The 21,836-nt window shown below is 41.8% G+C and overlaps 1 protein-coding gene across 11 annotated transcripts in view; it reads right to left on the reverse strand.

The window, feature by feature from the left end:
* Window positions 1–21,836, reverse strand: part of GRIP1 (glutamate receptor interacting protein 1) — a gene marked incomplete at both ends in the record, with an annotated part of 697,367 nt that overhangs the window by 50,174 nt on the left and 625,357 nt on the right. For all 11 annotated transcript variants that reach the window (XM_082666950.1, XM_082666958.1, XM_082666956.1 and 8 more), the window contains 5 exons: window positions 3,468–3,659; window positions 3,829–3,968; window positions 6,571–6,715; window positions 18,212–18,357; window positions 20,014–20,083. In XM_082666950.1, the coding sequence (XP_082523076.1) occupies window positions 3,468–3,659; window positions 3,829–3,968; window positions 6,571–6,715; window positions 18,212–18,357; window positions 20,014–20,083 (693 nt within the window). The remainder of the gene's footprint in view (window positions 1–3,467; window positions 3,660–3,828; window positions 3,969–6,570; window positions 6,716–18,211; window positions 18,358–20,013; window positions 20,084–21,836) is intronic.

Genomic DNA, 21,836 nt, shown 5'->3' on the forward strand with positions numbered 1-21,836 from the left:
TCTTCTTGAGATATGGTAGAGAGAGTGTGCTGAGAGACTATGCAGACAAGGCGGAAAGATAATCTACATCTCACAACATGATACATCACAGGGGAAAAAAGGTACGGTTCTAGGCCTTCCTTTAAAAAGGCAACTTCATGGGCTTCCCTGGTGGCGCAGTGGGTAAGAATCCACCTGCCAATGCAGGGGACATGGGTTCGAGTGCTGGTCCGGGAAGATCCCACATGCCACCGAGCAACTAAGCCTGTGCGCCACAACTACTGAGCCTGCGCTCTAGAGCCCGCGAGCCACAACTACTGAAGCCCACACGCCTCTAGAGCCCGTGCTCCGCAACAAGAGAAGCCATCGCAATGAGAAGCCCGTGCACCGCAATGAAGAGTAGCCCCTGCTCGCTGCAACTACAGAAAGCCTGCATGCAGCAACGAAGACCCAACACAGCCAAAAATAAATAAATAAAATTAAATAAATTTATAAAAAAAAAAGTCAACTTCACAAGCACTATCTGGAGAGATCTGGTTTAACCCAATATCACAAGTAAAGGGGAAAAAGACAGACTTTGAGATCTTGGTAAACAATAAGATCACAATGAGTGACTAGGACGTGCCCACCAAAATTCTTTCTTTTTTTCCCCACCAAAATTCTTATGGTGAGGTAGCCTGCACTGATGGGTTCTACAATTTCCAATGATGAAGGTGGCAGGCTTGAGTTGCTCCGGGCTGCCATACTATAGTATGACTTTCCTTTCTGAGTGCTACACTTGTATAGAGTTAAACTTGAACGTATTCAGAAGAGAGGCCCCCAGGATGACAAAAACACTCAAAGGTAAGTTATGTGAGGAACAGTGAAAGGAACTGGGGCTACTTTGCTTAGAGAAGGAAAGACTCAAGAGAGGCATGAGAGCTGTCTTTGAGCAGCTGAAGGGTTGTCAAGTGTCGAGGAGGCTTTACTTCGGAATGACCTTGAGGGTAGAACTAGAATAGGCAGAAGCTACAGGCTGACAGATCTCAGCTCAATACAAGGGAGAACTCTGAGCCGTCAGAACGAAGTACAGGGAGCGGGGAGAGCTGCCTTAGCAGTTAGGCAGCAACTTGTCACTCTGGGCGCTCTAGGCCGTGCAGCACGACGGCGGGCAGCCAGGCTGGACAGGACATCAAGGGCTGCACTGGACGCCAGACTAGCTGACTTCAAATTCTCTCCTAATACCGAAATCCTGTGATTTCAGCTTCCGTGTTCCTTATGGGAATCACTTGAGATGAGTTACGTAAAAGTGCTTTGTAAACTCTAGTTTTACAAATACAAGGTATTATTACCAATTTTTCATCACCTTGGAGGATGTCAGTTCTATCCCAGTTGCCATTTTCTCTATATCTCTCTAATCTCTCTTCAAACTCATAATGATTTTTAATTTATAAATGCCAAATTTATCATACCAATAATTATGACTACTATTCCCTGTCTAGGATTTCAAATTTTCCAAATCCTTCATAAATAATAAATGTTTCTTCATCTTTTATAAACGAGGGATAGGCCTTATATTCAGTGTGCTAATCATGGGCCTGATCTTACTGTGTAAGAGGATAGAGTAGCTGAGTTCTCACATATCACTTAGGGGCAGAACTCATTATAATCAATAGCTCACCAAAATCTGTGTAACAAAAAAGTTCCCACATTAGTAAATAAACAATAAACAAACACACGAAGAAATAAACCTCAGTCTACGCTCATAGAATTTGACTTGGGTCCTTTATCCAGAGTGTCCTCTGGGAGTTTATCAACTCCCTGGCAATGAAAATAGCTGTTATTTGGTGGCATAGCTAACTTGTCACAAGGTATTTATACTTGAAAAAATTACTTGCCGGGTAAATTGAAAGTCCCAATCCTCTTTTGGGTGTTCAAAATATTTTCTCCACCTGTTTATTCATACAAAGGAATATTACTGAGCCATAAAAATAAATGAAGTACTGATACATGCTGCAACATGGATGAACTTAAAAATATTATGCTAAGTGAAAGAAGCCAGTCACAAAAGGCCACATATTATACGATTCCACTTCTATGAAATGTCCAGAATAGGCAAATCTATAGAGACAGAAAGTAGATTAGTGGTTACCTAGGGTTTAGGTGGAGAGGGTGGGTGTGTGCTAATGTGTATGGTGTTTCTTTTTGGGGTCACTAAATGTTCTATAATAGATTATGGTAATGGTTGCGCAACTCTGTACATATACTAAGAAAACACTGAATTGTGCATTTAAAACAGTGAACTTTATGTTATGTAAATTATATCTCAAAAAAGCTGTTAAAATATATAGTGTCTTGAATAAGAATAAACCAGTAAAATCGAATTTTCTTTAAAAATTAAATAAAATTTTCTTGTTTTTTTAAAAAACAAAACAACAAAAAGAAAACTAAAGTATTTTCTCCACCAAACTCCAATACCATCTCTAACAGGTAATGACTTGATAACTTTGAAATATCATTTCTTTTCATTTTTGTCCATCCTTCTTGGGATTTAACAGGAAGTGACATAGGCAGAGGCAGCTGAGAGAAAAAAACTAGAACCAGGAAGAGGGCAAACTGGATACAGACCCTCCTCAAAAGTGGTTACCTAAGTTATTACAAAGCAACCCTCCCACCCAAACACATGTTCTCCAAACTGTTTATGTATTTTATTCTCTGACTTAAACCAACAGCAGAAAAGGGATTCGGAGGCTGGAATTTATACAGGGTGTTAGAGAGAAGGTAAGGGCTCAGATAAGGAGAAACAGAGAGAATTTTTGACACACTTCATCTTAACGATGCTAAGTATCGTTAAGAAGGAAACATTTTTAAAAGAAGCATTTAGTTTATACTCTGTCTTCAGTCTAATACTTTTTGTGTGTTTATATTGTGTTAGTGAGGTTTACCTTTTCATATAGGTTATACTTCGTCCCATGAAGATGATGTTTGTGAAGAAAGAACTACAATACACTTTAATATACTATGATTACAACTCTCTAATGATGCACATTGGGGGAAACCCCTACACGTTTCCATGAAAAGTCGGGAAGAGGCAGGAATAAATGGGGTCACAAATCTTTGGGCTCATCTCTTTGCACATCCCCTGTCCCTCATTCCATCTTTGTGGAAAGCTTGCTAAAAAAGTAAGACAATGGGGCCGGTCTTCAGTGACCCAATTTATTGTGTGGTTTGCCTCATATTAAACTGTGCTCGAAGGACAAGCTCTGGATCCAACACTTGGACGGCAGTAGGTCTAACGGGGGCCTGCTAGTGTTGGATAGATGTTCACAACTTATTAGCATTAAGGAGGAGGAGATGAAAGCCCCCCATATTCAATGTGTTCACTATGGTTACACTGATGCAGACACAAGTGAAATAAAGATACTCTTTTCACGGAGCAGAAGGTGGATCTTTGAGAAACCTGAGTTTCACCAATGACAAATTTCCTGTACCCCACGGCTAGGACATACCTTGATTCCCGTAGCTGCCTTCTATTCCTGAACCATCCCACGAGTCCACGGCACTGTCCACGCTGGGCACAGTGGAGGGGTACGTATCGGTGAGTTTGCCTGGCTTCTGTGCTGGAGATGGGTCCTCCACATCTCCCAGGTCACTCAGGTGGCTGGCAATGGGGAACTTCTTGGGACTTGATGCTGACTGGGCTTTAAAGACAGAAAAGGAGCTTAAGTACTACAGAAAATTTAAATACAAAGATACGCCAACACTCCCTGGCTGTGTATTTCCCGAGAAACAAACACGTAGACATTTGCACATTCTTTAAGGGAAGGAAATGCACTGCAAATCCTTAATTGTGGCTTTCAACCCACTCACCATCTGTCTGCTTCTTAATTTTCAAGGTGACAGTCTCTCCTGCCATCTGTAACAAATGGATGGCTTCACTCAGAGGCTTCCCTTTCAAGCTGCTGCTATTGATGGCTAGGATTCGGTCTCCTACGTGGATCGCGCCAGTTCTGAAACACCAAATAATTATAGGAAAGGTAGAAATAATCCCTGAATGCTACTGAATAGAAATTCCCTGATATACTTTATTCATAATAATAAAGACTTGAGGGCTTCCCTGGTGGCGCAGTGGTTGAGAGTCTGTCTGCCAATGCAGGGGACACGGGTTCGTGCCCTGGTCCAGGAAGATCCCACACGCCGCAGAGCGGCTGGGCCCATGAGCCATGGCCGCTGAGCCTGTGCTCCGCAACGGGAGAGGCCACAGCAGTGAGAGGCTCGCGTACCGCAAAAAAAAAAAAAAAAAAAAAAAGAGTTGGTAAGGGTCTCTAGAAGTCACTCCTTGCCTTCTCCTGAGCAATGTTACAAGATAACTGCGTCTGTTGTGAATTACTTTTTAGTTTCAAATAAAATCAGAAAAAATGTTTTAATTAGTATTTAAAATGGACTTGTGGGTTGTTTAAATTCCAGGAAAGCTGAGTCATTTGATAACCCTCTTAAAAATCCCAAGGAAACGAGCAAAGTGGGACAATCACTGTAGTGATGTTTAGCATGGAGCAGTCCTTTCTACAGACTTAGAAGTGTTGAACACAGTCAGCATCCCAGCTTACCAGAAGCAAGGTTTAGACACAAGACCCTGGTGTGGCAGGCCCCCCGCCACCCCCCAGTGGTGATTCCAAGAATTGAAAAAGGCTGAACTCAGGAATCAGTTTCGTTTTTTGGTTTTTTTTTTTTGCCGCACTGCGCGACTTGCAGGAGCTCAGTTCCCCGACCAGGGATCGAGCCTGTGTCCCCTGCAGTGGAAGCGTGGAGTCCTAACTACTGGACCGCCAGGGAAGTCCCAGGAATCAATTTGAATCCAACTCTGCCACCTACCAGCTGTGTGACCTGGGTACCTTATTTTCACCTCTCTAGGTGTCAGTTTCCTCATCACTAGAATGGGGATAGTCATCTCACAGGGAAGCTCTGAGGGCTAAATAGGAAAACACACGTAAAAGGGCTTAACATCCTGCTTGAAATGTGGAAAAAGAAAATTAATTTATTGAGCAATAGATAAACCTTTGATCTTTTCCCTTCTCGTCCCATTCTCACCCGATTCTGAACCAGCAGACTGGAATTTACGATTCTGATGTGCACCATATCTATCTTTGTTTGAAAGCACAGGATGGGGGAGGAGCAGACTCACAGCAGTCAAACTCAGGAAAGGTTTAAACACTCAGCTCTCTCCACCTGGGTTGAAGGATGTAGAGTGGGAATCCCATATGCTAGCCTCTGGGGTGCTGGCTCACTTGAAATATCCTGAGTGAAGGAAGCCCAGCTCACAGCCTGCTTGTGACTGAGTGGTCCGACCCCAGGTTGCTTTGGGGTCGGTGGGCAGCGGTGCTGGGCAGCAGCAAGTGGGGCCACGGAGGTGAAACTGGGTCACACAGATTATGAGGGGCTGCCTAACAAGTCTACCGATGCATCTACTCTCAAGGAATTTTTTTTCCTTTAAAAAAAAAAAAAGAGAGAGATCAATTCATTCTTCCATAAAGAGTCTCCAGGGAGTGCCCTGGAGGTCCAGTGGTTAGGACTCGGTGCTTTCACTAACGTGGCCTGGGTTCAATCCCTGGTCGGGGAACTAAGATCCCACAACTGTGTGACGGCACGGCCAAAAAAACCAACAGTCTCCAGTTTATGAAAGAGCCATGCTGTAAGCCATAGAACACTTGACCAGGAGGTTGCTGAATCAGATCAATATTATCCTTTTCCTCATTGTCTAACAGAGAAACCTAGGACAGGGGGACACCTGAAGCATACCGTATCACAGGTGTCTCTGTTAATATCAGAATACGAAACTCCAACAGGGCAGCCTTTTTTGAGCTGCCTCGGTGCCCTCACCTGACAGATGAGGATGTTGGATGAGCTGATTTCTAAGGTATTTGCAGCTCCAAAATTCTTTGATGCTATATCTCTGTTTTACAAACCAGTGTCTTCAAGTGTCAGCATGAACAGTGTGTGTGCACTCCTGAGCTAGGTTACTGGAGGACAGATCAGGTTATGGGGTTTGGAATATGTCCTACAACGTGTCTTGGAAAGAAATACAGTAAACTGGGGGTGGGGTGCATGCCAATGGAGACAGATTGCCGAAGGAACAAATGGGCATTCCAAATTTCAAGATGTTATTAAGTCACTGCACTGTTTCCTGAAATCTTTGAAGACGAAGCTTCTGTCACCCTCTCAGCCGCTAAGCCCGGTACCTGTCAGGTAACAGAGGCTCAGGAAATGTTTGATGAATTGAATTGGACAAGCCTTTTAACCTCCTTGAACTTTTAGTCTCCTCTTCTCAACATGGACACCATATAAATTTACCTCTAGTCAATTGTGGTCGGTTTACACATTTCTGGAGACTAATATCAATGCTAAGCCCGGGACACTTTTAACTGCCTATAACATGCCCCTCAAGATCAAGTCAGAGCTCTGCCTGAGAGTTTTCAAGCTCTAAAATCAATCCTTTGTGCAGAGTTGAAAAAGTCAACAGATAACCAAGCAGGAGAGGGGAGCATGTTTTTATGTGGCTGTGAGGGAGGAAACCCATTTCAGACAGGTGATTGTAGAAGTTGCTTCGAATGTTACCTTTCAGCTAACCCTCCTTTGGTGAGGCTTGAAATGATAATAGGATCAAAAGGCTCTTCAGTTCCTGAAATCGTGATGCCAAGGGGCCCCCCGTAGCGCTTCAGCTCCACGGTGTAAATAATTGCTCCGGAACTTTCTTGCTCATCTGCAATAAATGCCAACGAGTCGTAATTGGTTTCTTCGGAAGAAGCAGAGTAAAAAGACACATATATTCACACATAAAACAAGAAATTCAAAACATCATCATCAAAGCACTGTGTCTCAGAAAATAATTATTTGGGGAAGTAGCATTTCCTCAGTAGGATATACCATTCTAATACAGGGATGTAGTTGTTACCAGTGTCAGGGAAGGGGTTCTCTGCCTGATGACTTATGTTTTAAATCTGTGAGCGAGCTTCCCAGCCGGCACTGCGGGCCCTTTAGACAATGTCCCTGCCTGGCACAGCGCTTGCCCAGCATTTTGTGAGTGTGCCACAAATATCCGTGGACTGAACACACCGCTGAGGAGGCGATATGGGTGGAGAGAGTCACGCAGTAAACAGAGACTGGGCTCCGCAATTCCTATTTTCAGGCTTTACAGGCAAGCTAACTCTCAATATAGAAAAGTTGATTTAACTCACGGTTGGAGCAAACTTTAACATATGCGTGGTTAAGTGGGGCTTGGAAATCTGGAATCTTTACCTATTGTTCCTCTGTGTCTTAAAATGTGAATCTTATTCACAAAATCTGTGAATCTTATTCACAAATACACAGATAGTAAAACAGATGTTTGAATGATTATCTGTCCGCTGTTCTTGAGACTAGGAGCCACGTAAGTTACATTTCAGTAGCACATGCCAGGTTGCCACACTCTCGTGAGCTAAGTTTCCCCATTTAATGTTCCTATGAAGGAAAACATTTGTGAGTGTGGTCTGCCTAAAGCATTGGCTTGAAAGATGTCATGGGACACCTTTCGCATGGCTGGGTATTTTGACTGCATCAAAGTTGCAAATATGCAGTCTCAGAATTCAAAGGGTTTTATTTGCTTATGACATGCTAAAAGTTCTTGAGCATTTCTTGCTTTATTCCTTGGGCCTGGGAGCTGTGAGTGGTTAAGGAGTTGTTCATTGCTGTACCTAAGGATACAATGAAATGGTCCAGTAGATACTTGAACAAAACAGTCAGTTTTTATAGTCAGGCTGTATCCCGGAGAAGCATTAATAGAGTCACATTTCTGCAATGAGCAGCTGTTCATTTATGATATGAGACCCTAAACTAAGGAGGAATAGAAAAGCTTGAATTAACAATTCAATGATCTGTGTGTGCGGTGAAGAATTATAATGAATATAAAATGAAATGTCTATAGAGAAATGTAGGAAGCGATGTGTCCTTTCCTGCCAGCACTTACTTCACTTCTGGCCACAGATTGCGAGCTCTGGGACGTACCCATTGCCTCCACTCCCTCAGTGGAGGAAGAAGCAGCTCCGTACATAGAGAATAAAGACCATCTACCACACACTGGAATGCTTAAATCAACATCCTAGGGTATGAACATCTTCAACATTAGACTCAAATTTATACTGGCAGCTGAGAATCCTCCACATCAAGGCTTCGACGGCTCTGTTTCATGGTTTACACACTTCTTCCAGGGTTCTACTTTAGTTGTGGTCAACAGGCTGGTGACGGGCTGCCAAGCAGCTGCTGAGAGAAGCGCCAGGATGCAGAGTAACCAAAAATGGAGGGACAGTCAAAACTTTTTCTACACTGTGATAGACCATCACCTGTCAGAACTGGCGTTGACATAAATGAATAGGGTATTACAGGACAGATGACATGTAGTTTGCAGTCTGTGCCACCAACTATAGTCTGCATAAAATTCTAGGTGAGTCATTTGATTAGTAAACCTTGATATAGTTAAGTGTTAGTTACCGCTGGGCACTCTACTGGCCATTCAGCGTGGGTGTGTGCGCCAGTGGGAAGACCCTGCCCTTTTATTGCCCTAAGTGTGAGCACTGCCTTGTCAATGGGCACCAAGCATTCTGGATGTGGCCATCAGCTCTTTATGGGAGTTGTGGGAAATGGCAGTTACCAAGTACATGGAACCCAGCTGCCCAGAACCCAGGAACCTGTGGGAAGCTTCAGTGGAAACTTTAGTCTAGATGAAAACAACCACTGGCCCATAGGAAGGTGAGCTGGGGTGCAGTCCCATTCACCAGGAGAAGGGGGAGAAATTGGTTCCAGCTAGCTCATCCTTCAGGTAACCCAGAGTGAGTGCCCTGTGTTATTTCTGGACAGTTTTGCAACTTGCACATAAGATGACAAAATAACACCAGAATGGAGTACACTGGTTTAGGATGGTTTCAGGCCACTTTATGTAGGAACATTTTAAATTAGGCAGCTGAGGCGTCCCAATAACAAAAGGCAATTGTTAGGGACTCAATGAATTTAAATAGTGGTGAGATGCAAACCAAGAAAATGGCTGTATATTAATGAAGAAGTGATGCTATATTTAGATTATGACAAAAATGTAGTTTATTTCTGATTCCTTCAACAAATAAAAAACTTGGAAACAAAAATGAGAATGGGTAAATTTAAGAGACGTTACAACCAAAAGCAATGAATACTTCTTTTTGGATCCTAATTCAAACCAACTGTGTTTTAAAAACCTGTCTACCCATGTATATGAAAACCAGGGAGATGGGAACATTGAGTACATATTTGAGGAGATTAAGAATTATTGCTAATATTTTGGGGCTTCCCTGGTGGCACAGTTAAGAATCTGCCTGCCAATGCTGGGGACACGGATTTGACCCCTGGTCCAGGAAGATCCCACATGCCGCAGAGCAACTAAGCCTGTGCGCCACAACTACTGAGCCTGTGCTCTAGAGTCCGAGAGCCACAACTACTGAAGCCCACGCACCTAGAGCCCATGCTACGCAACAAGAGAAGCCACCGCAATGAGAAGCCTGTGCACTGCAGCGAGGAGTAGCCCCGGCTCGCCGCAACTAGAGAAAGCCCACGTGCGGCAACAAAGACCCAATGCAGCCAAAAATAAATAAACAAACAAACAAATAAATAAGTAAATAAATTTTAAAAAAGAATTATTGCTAATATTTAAAATTGTGATGATATTTAGTTATGTATTTTAGAAGTCTTTTATAAGAGTATTGTTTAGGGATACATTAATAATATTTGCAAGATGCAATGATATGATGTCTGGAATTTCTTCAGAATAATTCAGTGTGTGGGTGGGGTGCGGAAATTAGGGTGGGAGTAGATCTGAAGCAAGACTGATTCTAAGTTGCTAACTGTTGATGCTAGGTGATGTGGGCTGGTTCATTACACCATCTTTCTCTATTTTTAAATATATTTTCATAGTAATTTTTTAAAAAGAAAAAATATTAATTCCCTTAGAAAACCCTATGTGGATGCCTTGAGTAAAGACACATTTAATTAGTTTGGCTTCCGTACTCTCTTAGCTGACGACGGCTGCCTGTACACTGTCTTGTCCAGACCCCATGACCCATCTGCCCACCAGGCAGGGTTCCCAAAGCATCCTACTGCCATGTGCTCTTGAGGAGGCCCCATGTCAGCTCTGCCCAGTTGTTCACAGCAATGGTGTCTTCCTAAATTGTTTTCCTACTTCGGATCCAGACTTTGTCCCTCTCTCCCACATCTACTTTCACCAGTCTTGCCAACACTGAATTCCATCTCTTTTCTTCCCAGAATATTCTGAAAGCATAAATCTGAACATGTCACTCTCTTCCTTGAAGCTTTCCATCAGGTCCCAGATTTCTGAAAAATAAAGGGCAACCCCTTGGCATGAACAGGGCTGGAGCCTCTGTCTTCCACTATCCTTTCCCATCCCAATCCAATCTAATTCTCTCCCCACTGAACGACCTGTGGTCCATTTAAAGACACTTTGTTCACATCTTTAACCTTGCACGTGTTACTCCCTGGAAGCAGACGTCTTTCCTCCGCTGGAGAATCGCTACTCTTCCTTTAAAACTTGGCTCAGATGTCTTATATCTCTGGAAGCCTTCCTGGCTCCTCAGCTGAGACTAGAGACCTTTCCAATGAGATCCTACAGCTCCTGTGTATTTTTCTAGTGTTTCTCAACTTCTTTAAAAAAAAATTATTGCCTCCTTTCCTCCCATCAAGGAGAAAAATTAAATTTAAATTCTCCCTAATGAGAGAAATTAAATACGAGGGAATAAGAGTCAGTCGGGTAGGGCTGAGCTTTGGAGGGTCACAAACTATTGTAACGTAATATCTAAGATTCTTTGCTCCCTGAGAACCAAATTTTATTTTTTTAAATTGAAGTGGAGTTGATTTACAATGTTGTGTTAGTTTCAGGTGTACAGCCAAGTGATTCAGTTACACATACATATGTATCTATTTTTTTCAGGTTCTTTTCCCTTACACCTGAGAACCAATTTTTGCCCCCATCTGGAATGCATGGTCTAGTTTATATGCTTTTCGCTCTATGTGTCTCCTTAATTAGAACAGGATCACCTTGAAAATTACGATTTTTTATATTCACATGCCCAGAGCCTAGAACTATGCCTGGTACCAAGGAGGCTCCAGTAAATGCCTAAACAAATGAGCGAAAGGATAAATGCCTGTTAGCAGGCAGTCACTGGGTCCTAGCTTTGTGAGTCACCCCTCCGGCTACTCCAAGGTCTAGATTCCTTCTCCAAGGTGATGCAGACCCAATCAGCCTCATTCAAAGAGTGAGAATAAAGCCTGGGCTGCCTGAGTTAGCTGCAGGCTGCACTTCCAAATCCATCTGCCTTCTCGGGCGTCGGCCCAACTGGCAGCGGTAAGGCCCTGCAGCTTGGGAGGAAGGTGATAACTGTCATTTACGCTCAGACCATTTTGGAGGTGGAAGCACTCCAAGACGCTGTCTCCTTGAGGCTGGTCCAGCTTAGAAAGGAGCAACTGAAGTGTTGAACCAGAAAAGAAACTTTCTGAGAAGGAAGAATGCAGGGTCACCAGGAAGTTGCAAAGTGAGCCTAAACAGATCTTAATGATATTACAAACAGCTTCTATATCACAACAGAAGGTTTACCACTATTAGCAAAAGAGGTGAAAGGAGCCAGACAATTTGTTTGTTCTGCTCAGCTCTAGTTAAGGAAATTAATGGGATCACGGAACAGATGCAAAATTGCAGCATTACTCATCTGCAATGTTATTTTCAAGCTTTTTTTTTTTTTTCCCGGTACGTAGGCCTCTCATCGTCGTGGCCTCTCTCATTGCAGAGCACAGGCTCCGGACGCGCAGGCTCAGCAGCCATGGCTCATGGGCCCAGCCGCTCCGCGGCATGTGGGATCTTCCCGGACCGGGGCACGAACCCGTATGCCCTGCATCGGCAGGCGGACTCTCAACCACTGCGCCACCAGGGAAGCCCGTTTTCAGGCTTCTTGAGTGCCGCCTATTTAACAAAATGAACTCTATCTGGCTTGACTCCATAATGGCAGCTGGATTTGGGAGGCTTGGATTTGAGAGGCTTGGATTTGGGAGGCTTGGATTTGGGAGAGGGTCTTTGGAATGCATAAATGTACAGGTCAATCAAAGTTCACTTCAACTAAAAGTGATGGAATTCATTTCACAGAGTATGGCTACATTTCTTGGAGGTGGACAGACCTGAGAAAATGAACCATTTAGAACAATACTCTCTACAACTGCCTTACTGTTGTGCCAGTAAGGCCAACCTTACTGGCCTTACCAAAGTCATGTTCCAAGGAGCTGCTGAGTGTTTAAGAGTGGAATTTGAATTTCCTTATGTAAGTGATCATTTATAAGTCTCCAAATTAGGTTGCCTTGTGACAGTGTTTCTTCAAGTGTAGTTCTGGGATGAGAAATTTTAGCAGTATCTGAGAACTTGTTAGAAATACCAATTCTCAGCTCTATCCCAGACCTGTAGGAATCTGAAACTCTGGAGGAAGAGCCCAGTCACCAGTGTTTTAACAAGCCCTCTGGGTGACTGTGATGCTGACTTGGTTTGAAAATCATTACTACTTTGAGATAAAGCAGAAAAAAGGGAAGAGTACTTTAAAAAAAAAAAATCTATCGGAGTTTCTTCTTGCAGCCAGCCTCTTGCCAAAACAACCCCTATCACTGTTCTTCGCACAGCCAGGATCATTCCTGGTTGCTTCGATGGGGGACTTTTGCTACTTCAACCTAGATTTGAGGGGAAAAAGCTGCTGCAAATGACTTAGCCGGCTTAACACGGATGAAGTGAAAAAAAAAAAAAAAAGATGAAAGCCCAACTCTTTGAAGGGCAGATGATTTAACTGGTACTAATAAGGCTGTATTTGCATAAGACTCTATTTGAAATTGTGAACAGGTAATTTGCTTCCGATGGGACAAGTTGCCGCCTGGAAATGTTTCTCAGCGCAGATCAGAGCCGGTGAAGGGAAAATACTGAATTTTTAGTCTCTACAAACATGCTACGTATTAGAAGCGAGGGGCTCTAAATCAAGAGAGAGGCCATTAGCGTCCGTATATTTGACTGGCACAAAGGCAGTGATACAAAGCGGACCCTTAGAAATTATTTGGGACAGATTTGGAAGCTTCCATGTATTTCTTCCCACAATTCCCCCAAATTCTCTCCTTTGCTTCAGGGTTCTTTCTCAGATCTCCAAACCCTCCCCTCTTCAGCTACGTTGGATCTAGATGCAGTCAAGATCTTATTTCAAGCAATAGATCTTACTTGCATCTCTGAGGGCCTGGGGATTAGGTAACAGCCATGGTTCTAGAGGCTTGGACCCACACAAGCACCGACTGGCTGTACCCGATTTATGTTCCCCTGGTAACGAAAGATGACAGATGTACAAGCTCCTCTAGAGAGAATGGCCACTGAATATGGGGGGTGGGGGTTTTCCTACAATCCCAGGTGTTCCAAAAGATTTGGCCATAGTAAAATAAAGCTAAAATTAATTTTATTTATTTATTTATTTATTTATTTGCGGTACGCAGGCCTCTCACTGCTGTGGCCTCTCCTGTCGCGGAGCACAGGCTCCGGACGCGCAGGCTCAGCGGCCATGGCTCACGGGCCCAGCCGCTCCGTGGCACATGGGATCCTCCCGGACCGGGGCACGAACCCGCGCCCCCTGCATCGGCAGGCGGACTCTCAACCACTGCGCCACCAGGGAAGCCCTAAAATTAATTTTAAAAGCATCCTAATAATGGCTGTTGATAGTCTGCATTCACTGGGCGTTACTTGGTGCCATTCATTGTCGCTGAGTGCTTAAATATCAATATATTGCCTCCTTTGATCCTTAAAACTGCCGCAACTAACACACCATTGTAAAGCAATTATACCCCAATAAAGATGTTAAAAAAAAAAAAAAAAAAAACTGCCGCGTTCAGGACGCATTCAATGGACATTGCGGATGACGGCACTGGTGCCCAGAGAAGTTAATTTTTCGAAGTTTCCCAGCTTGTCAGTTGTGAAGTCAGCCTAGTGTTCTTGGTCATTTTATTTTACTGCTTCCCCCAGCCAGCGCTAGAAACAGAGTTAATGCAGACTCTCTTGAATGCCTCTTCATTACTTCAGTAAGTGACCGCAACCAGTGGTCACAGACCAAATACCCTGGCCTCGTTCCCCTGCTTTTTGTCTTTTAATGGCTCCTCATTGGCTTCTGGGGTAAAGTTCAAATTTTTTAACATAGTTAGAAGGACCATAATGATCTGGCTTCAGTGTATCCATCTATTCACCCACTACTGAGTCCTTACACAAACTTTTTGCTTCAGCTATACCTGCTACTAGGATGTGCTGCTCTCTCTGACTTCCTTTGGCTCATACTTTTCCTCTGGTTAATTTTAACAACACCTCCCAAATACTTCCAAGACCAAGGTTGTTAGAAGCATTTCCTTGAGCTCCCCAGTCTCAAATGGGTGCCTTCCCGTTCTCTTAACGTTTTGTGCACACACCTAGAACATTCATAATACTGTTGATTATTTTCTTCTGTTTCTCCTATAACATGGTGACTGATTTAAGGGCAGAGATGGTGTGTCCTTTTTAATCTAAGAACTGGCAGTCCCTAGTACCTTCCAGACACTAAATAAATGCTGATGGCGTGACTGAATGAAAAACAAAGACTTTAACAACGTTTGAGAATAGTTCTACCATCTCCTTTAAAGTACAAGGCAGAGCAATAAAATTATTGTAGCTGGAAGACAGGCTTACATTTTGAAGCAACATCTGTTAAACTCAATTCCAGTATTACTAGCTTAGGAAACCAAGTTATATCAAGTATGGTTATAAACTTTCTGTAACTGATCAGAGAACCAAGGATCGAGAGGAGCAGACACTTAAGGAAAGAACTGGAAGACTCCTGAAGTCTACTGGTACAGGAAGTCCAATATTAGTATAAGCAATATTTTAGGGAGTGACGCATACATACCGAGTATTATCATTCTAAAATACAGAGACAAAGGATGGCAACAATTTAAATCACCAGCTTAATTTCAGATTAAGCAAGGTATCAAACTTCCAAAATCAGTGACTGTTGTCATGAATAATGCTTATTTTCCACTCATTTATATCTTGACCAAGGATCAGAACTAATGTGGGGAAAGGCATGTCAGGATGCAATAATAAAAAAAATAGTTCCCAGTTACTGAATACTGATTGTGCCAGGAAATCTCTCTCTCAACAAGCTACAACAGCTCCCCGAGGTGGGTATTATTTTGTGCACATTACTGAAAATGGTACTGAATCTCAGGCAGGTTAAGTAACTTGCCCAAACTGACACAGCTCAAATGTGGTAGAGCTGGATTTAAAAGTGTGTGCTCTGGGCTTCCCTGGTGGCGCAGTGGTTGAGAGTCCGCCTGCCGATGCAGGGGACACGGGTTCGTGCCCTGGTCCGGGAGGATCCCACATGCCGCGGAGCGGCTGGGCCCATGAGCCATGGCCGCTGGGCCTGCGCGTCCGGAGTCTGTGCTCCGCAGCGGGAGAGGCCACAGCAGTGAGAGGCCCGCGTACCGCAAAAAAAAAAAAAAAAAAAAAAAGTGTGTTCTCTTTATGTCTACATAGTTGGCCTTGAACTAGTCTATATCCAGGTTTTATATTTTGAATAATCCCTCCCCTTGCTTCGCTCTGAATAAAAAAGGATTCAGTTACTCAAATTATACTTATATTCTCATGGGGGAAGAGGATACAGAAACACTCAAATTCTTCCAAATCGATGATCAGATGATAATTTTCAAATAATGGTCTGTTATAAAAATGTGTCTAAGTGGGTGTATATTTTAATATGACAACTTGAGAAAATCTGGTTTGGGTAAATATGTCTCTTGCACCTATATTTACAGTCTTATTTTGGGGAGGTGCATGGTTTTCAATGGAAGGATTTAGGATTTTAAAAACTGGACCTCTTAAAATTAGAAAAAAAAAACCCTAACAAGCATGATCATTACCATAGTATTAGGCATAGGGATTGTAGGGGGAAGGGTCTAAAGGGGAAAAATGAGCCAAAGGAAAGAAGCAACTGAAAGTAAGATCTGGCTCTCCAAGCGCTCAGCTGTTGTTTCTGAAACTCCCCCCAGTGTGTCTGCACAGCCTGGCTTTGGAACTGGGAACATCGCCAACCACGAGCACCATACATATTCATCTCTGGCTTGGCTTCTTCACTCTGCAAGGAAGATAGCTGAGATCTGCTTAGTTTGGCCAATCATGCAAAATGGGTTTCTCCACAGGGCTTTGCCTCTTTACTAGGACAGAACCCCGTCTGACGCTGGAGGCTTTATGCTTCTTTTAAAATAAATCCCCCCCAAAAACTGCATGCTTTTTAGGAGAGAAATGCAAGTGTTGGTGTGGAAAATCAGTTGCTTGGGAAACAACTAGTAGAAATCTATGCATATTTTTAAACGTTCATTATAAGGTATACTCGGATATAATCATCTTTACCAGCTGTACTGATGGATGTAACTACCAACTTGTTTTGACTTTGAATAGGAATCATAAACACAAGGCTTGACATGACCATGAACTCTGGATCTAGAGGATTAGATTCCAGGAGATACCAGGACATTGACAACTGCTCATTATTGGTTGGGATGAAACTATATTCAGTAGAAACTCTCTTAATCAATCTCCCTTTAACCAATTTACTGGATTAATTGTGACTCTCCATCCTCTTTGTAAAATATACTGACCAATGCCATTGAATGTTCCAGAATAATAGGTTTCCCTCTGCAGTACCCCGTGTACCTCTGTTCCTGCTACCAATTGAGTCAAAAGCTTAAAAGTTTAGAGTCCATTATGATTATTTCCAATCCTGTTTATGCCAGTTGTACTTGTTATTGTAACGACGTAATTTAATGAATCTTACATAACCTATGAAATATGAGTATATTGGATCTATGAAAAAATCAAATGCTTTGGAAAGATTCAATAAGGGGGATTATTAGGCAAGAAATCAACAGTTAATTACACAGAGGAAAAACTTGAAAACATTGGGGAAATAAAAATCTAGATGGAGTATGCATTCAGATTGCTTTAAATTATTTAAATTCTCACTGCATTAAAGCAAAACAACACACAAAAACCAAACCTGGAAATCATAAACTGTATATTATGGGTATGACTTAGGCAAACAAGTCAAAAGGCTTGTAACTACAATCAGCAGAAAGTGTTGGCTTCACCCATAAGATCGGTACATTTTTAAGTTAAATGTTTATGTTATAGATATATGTTACTTTCTATAAATCCCCACATTAGTTGACTCTTTCAATTCATGAACTTTTTTCAATTAGCTTGGGTTCTTATCAAAATCAGATAAAAGGGCGTCTGCTGCGGGGCTACTCAGATTGCTGGGTCTTGGCCCACAGCAGCATCATGATGAAGTTTGTTAGAAATGACAGTCTCAGGCCCCACCTAGGGTGAGCGCTCAGGAACTGTGTTTTAACTGAGCTCTTCCGGTGATTCTGAGGCCTTCTCAAGTTTGAGAGGCACCGCTCTCCTGTTTTCGCACATAACTGGAAGCACTAACAATGGATACAGCCCTTTTAGAAAGCAACATGGTACAAGACTCATCCGAAATCATAAAAATTCCCTTTTTATTTTGACTCAGTCACCCTACTTTTAGGAATATTTCCTAAGGAAATAATTCAAAAGAAAAAAAGTTGAATAAAGATATCCACGCATAAAAATATCGGTTATTGTGCCACCTACAGTAATAAAACAACTGGGAGCAATCTAAGTAAGAAGAAAAGAATGGTAAATACATTACGGGCAGTAAATTCAAATGATAGCTATTAAGGGTTTGTAAAATAGTAACATGTTTATAAAGCTAAGGAAAAAAGAGAACACGCACTGTGGTTATAATTACGTAACATAATATCAACTAGAAAATGACCAGTTCTATTGTATTAGGGTGGTATCAGGTGATGATTAAGTTTTCATCTTTAAAGTTATTTTAATGTAGCTATAATGTTTATATAATGAAAATATCTTAATTATACCATTTAAAAGCACCATTATTTAAAATTCATACTACACTCTCAACGCCCAATTTAAAGATCCTCTTAACTACAAAAAACACTGCTGCCATGTCACTAGCCAGCTGTTGTATGTAAAACACCAAGATCTAATATCTTTGGTGACAGACGGGCAGTTAGAGAAATCAGTCTTCACTAAGGAGGTTATCAATACCTGAATTATCTTCATCTTTGCGGATTTTCAGCTTCACCAAGTCTTCACACTGCTGAAGGATCTGAACTGCATCTTCCATGGAACAGTTGTCCAGCCTGATGTTATCTATGGCAAGTAATTTATCCCCAAGTTCCAGGGTTCCCGTTCTGATAGTAAAGGCATAGCAAATGCATGATTAATGATGAGCACTTGACCAGGCCATTTAAGAGGCATTTAGCACAGAGCAGCATTATGGTAGCCTTTAGAAGAAATAAGATTCTTCAACTTTTAAAACTGCATTTTATTGACAAATCCCCTTTCTCCAGTCTTAATTTGGATGGCTGCCGTGACATTAAATTGCAGAGTATTAAAAAATATTTTTCTTCTGCTTTCTTCAATTAGACCAGGACAACCATAAAAGCGTCACTCAGGAATTCTAAGGTTTCCAGGAAGGGGGGTAATGGGCCCAGGTTTCCACAGCCCGGGTGTCCTTATGCTTCTCCAGATTGTTGCACCACTTTTGGTCCTTGGCAGTCCAGATACTAGGAGAGGATACAGGGAGTGAGGCGAGTCAAGGTGGGATGGCCTTAGGGGAGGTCTGAGTCCTGGTGTCTCTGCTCTTTCCACCTGCACTGGGGAACTCACTATGGCTGCAGTAGGGAGAAAAGGGGAATTGGATGCTATCTGGAAGGTGGCCATTGAGAGTCTAATACTGGCTACGGAGTGCTTCAGGTCTTGAAAGTTTTTAAAGGTCCATCACGAAATGAGAAAAACAATGAGAAGGTATATGTGCTTGCAGGTGCTTCTGTATGTATATGCACACATATCTGTAAGGAAGGTTATGTTTTGGTAAGAACCATCCTTTATGCATTCTGTCTGTGACCGAGATTGCTAATTGCTTCCCAGAATCCATTCTCCCTTCCTTCTTCTGGGTCATCCCCTAAAGATACACACCCCAGACTCTTTCTGCACCACCCCACCTCCCTTCTATGGCTGGAAAATCACAATGACTGGAGAAGCTGGAGAGGACGGCAGAGCTGCTTCTCCAGCCCTGCGTTGCCTGTCTACCTCCCAACTGCTGTATGAGAGACAAACTTCTGTCTTGTTGGATCCACTCCGTTTATATCTCCTTGTCACAGTATCTGAGCCTATACCTATATACCTAAGTTCATACAATGTCCTTCCTACTTTTTGAGGGTTAAAATATTTCTTTAATGAAATGACTGTGATAACAGATGGGATTTTTTAAGTCCTTAACTGGAAAATAAAAAGAAAGTTAACAGTCTTACATCAATATTCCTAATCACTTAAAAATATTTTTGATCTGTGAAATTGAAAGTTTGAGGCTCCCTGATTTTTGTGGTCTATGAACCAAATAGGATACATAAACACTGTTTAAGGCTCAAGGACCTGGCTTGACTAGGGAGGACATCCTGGCATCTAGCAAAACTCTCCCCTAAGCTATTATCTCCATGTGGGGTGACTCTCATCATTGGGGCCACTTTCAGTTTTTTAGCGGGAAAAATGAAGGATGGAAGATGATCAGTGAAGGAGAGGCTATGTTGGACTCATGAATGACCCTAAAAAACATTTTCATGTGATTGTTGTCTGCACTGGGTGCAGAAATAAACTGACACCGGGGGAGAGCTCTACATAGTCATTGACATTAGGGATGTCAAAAATATAATCGATTAATCGTGATTGCCTGGAAAATATTGAGAATACCATGACCTATTAGCAAGGTTGTCTTGGGTGTGGAAGAGGTCATTTCTGCTGTAATTAAGAAATACCTTGGGATGAATCAGTAAATCCATCTTTCTTACCTGTGTGCCACACTGCCTTTCTTGATATCTGATATGACCAGGGGGTCTCCTGGTTTTCTACTGGATGGTGCTGTAATAATGAAGATAGAATAGTCACATCTTTATATCCACAATTCACCCACTACTGTACAGGTCTCACTGTATAGCAGCCATTAATGCAAGTACAGTTTGTATGCAAAGCAAAGAGAATCAGCAAATGAATTTAAAAATGCACATATTATCCCTTCCTGATATAAAAATGTTTGTGTTAAAGTACTCATAAACTTGAAAACTAAAGCAAAGTTATTTTAAATCTGCAATTGAAGAAAGCAATTGAAAAGCTGCCCATCTGGATTAAATCTATTTCAATCTGTGATTCTCAAGAGACGGAGGTGAAGAGTGAATAGTCCAACAGAAAAGTGTATTAAAAGCAATCAGGGGCTCCCCTTAGTGGTACTTACATGTGATCCCTTCTCCTACCCATTCTTTCACTCCTTACCAGTGAGGAGACACCACTCTTCATGGGATCCTGCCATATTACTCAAGTGTACTGGGTGGGAAAGTGGATGAGAATCACTAATGTAAGTTTTTTTTTTCCCCAGAAGGGTATCTTTTACTAGATAGACTGCAAATATTAAAATTTTGCTCACAAATTCATACCTAGAATGCTCTGAAATATTCAGAAATCTGACTGATGCTATTTATTTATACTTATATATATTCATATTTAAACATGTACATGTAACTTTTATTGAGTTTACAGATAAATCTATTATCCTGCACAGGGGTCAGTTTTGGGCTTTATAAATTTTCTTAGGAATATTTCCCTTTGGTGATAATGGAATAATAATAATGAAAAGCCATTAGCAATGAGTCTACTTAGACTTAATCCTCAAAATGAACTATAGTCCATATTTAAGTACAAAAATATCATCTTGACCTAGAAAGTTTACATTTAATTTAGGAGTTCAATAATTAAAATGAACATACCAACATTTATAAACAACAATTTGCCTCCAATAGGAGACGTTTTACCAACCTGAAGCCTGGAGTGATTTCTTTTTAAGGATCATTAAAAGGCGCCTAATGTAAGATTTTATTATAAACAGTCTGATCACCCCATAATAATCACAGAACCATATCATATCCCATAATCCCATTTGAATCCCAGGAAAATGTTTATGCACAAGAACAGATGGTTTAATATCGCAACACATCATTGAAAGAAAAAGCAAACACATATACCAATACCTTACCCACCGAGTTAGTCCACAGTAAATGTTAATGGGACTTCATCCAATTACTATTCTTAGCTTCTAGCAAAGAATGCAAAACATTCTGTTCACTACAATTAATTCATAATTTAAACCTCCACTCAGTGATTTGATATAATTCCACTACAGAAATATAAACATCCAGCGGTTTTACTCATATTACATTTCAGAACAGCAAATCGTTCTGGGCACAGGGCACAAAAACAAAAACTTTGTTATAATCAGCAAATACAACTTTCCTAGCATCTGCCAATAACTTTACACGATATTTTCCCAAGCTTTAGTAACCATCACAGAGCACTCAATGTTTCCCTTGGTTTTTTAAAAAATTCATTTTCCATTGAAATGGACTAAAACAAAACAGTATAGGCAACGAAATACATCAAACCCATCTCTGTCACCCTTCTAACAGAGGAAAATAACACTGTGACCTCTGGACAAACCCACACAGCTTTGCAGAGGGGTGTGAAACTTCTAATGGTCTACAGACATGTATGGTGCCCATTTCATGTTTACTACATTCTTCTCTTTCTCCTTTAATCAAGTCCATACTTGAGGTTTGAAAGGTTC

This window comes from Grampus griseus, assembly GCF_964374135.1.
Source record: "Grampus griseus genome assembly, chromosome: 11".
NCBI classification, from domain to species: domain Eukaryota; kingdom Metazoa; phylum Chordata; class Mammalia; order Artiodactyla; family Delphinidae; genus Grampus; species Grampus griseus.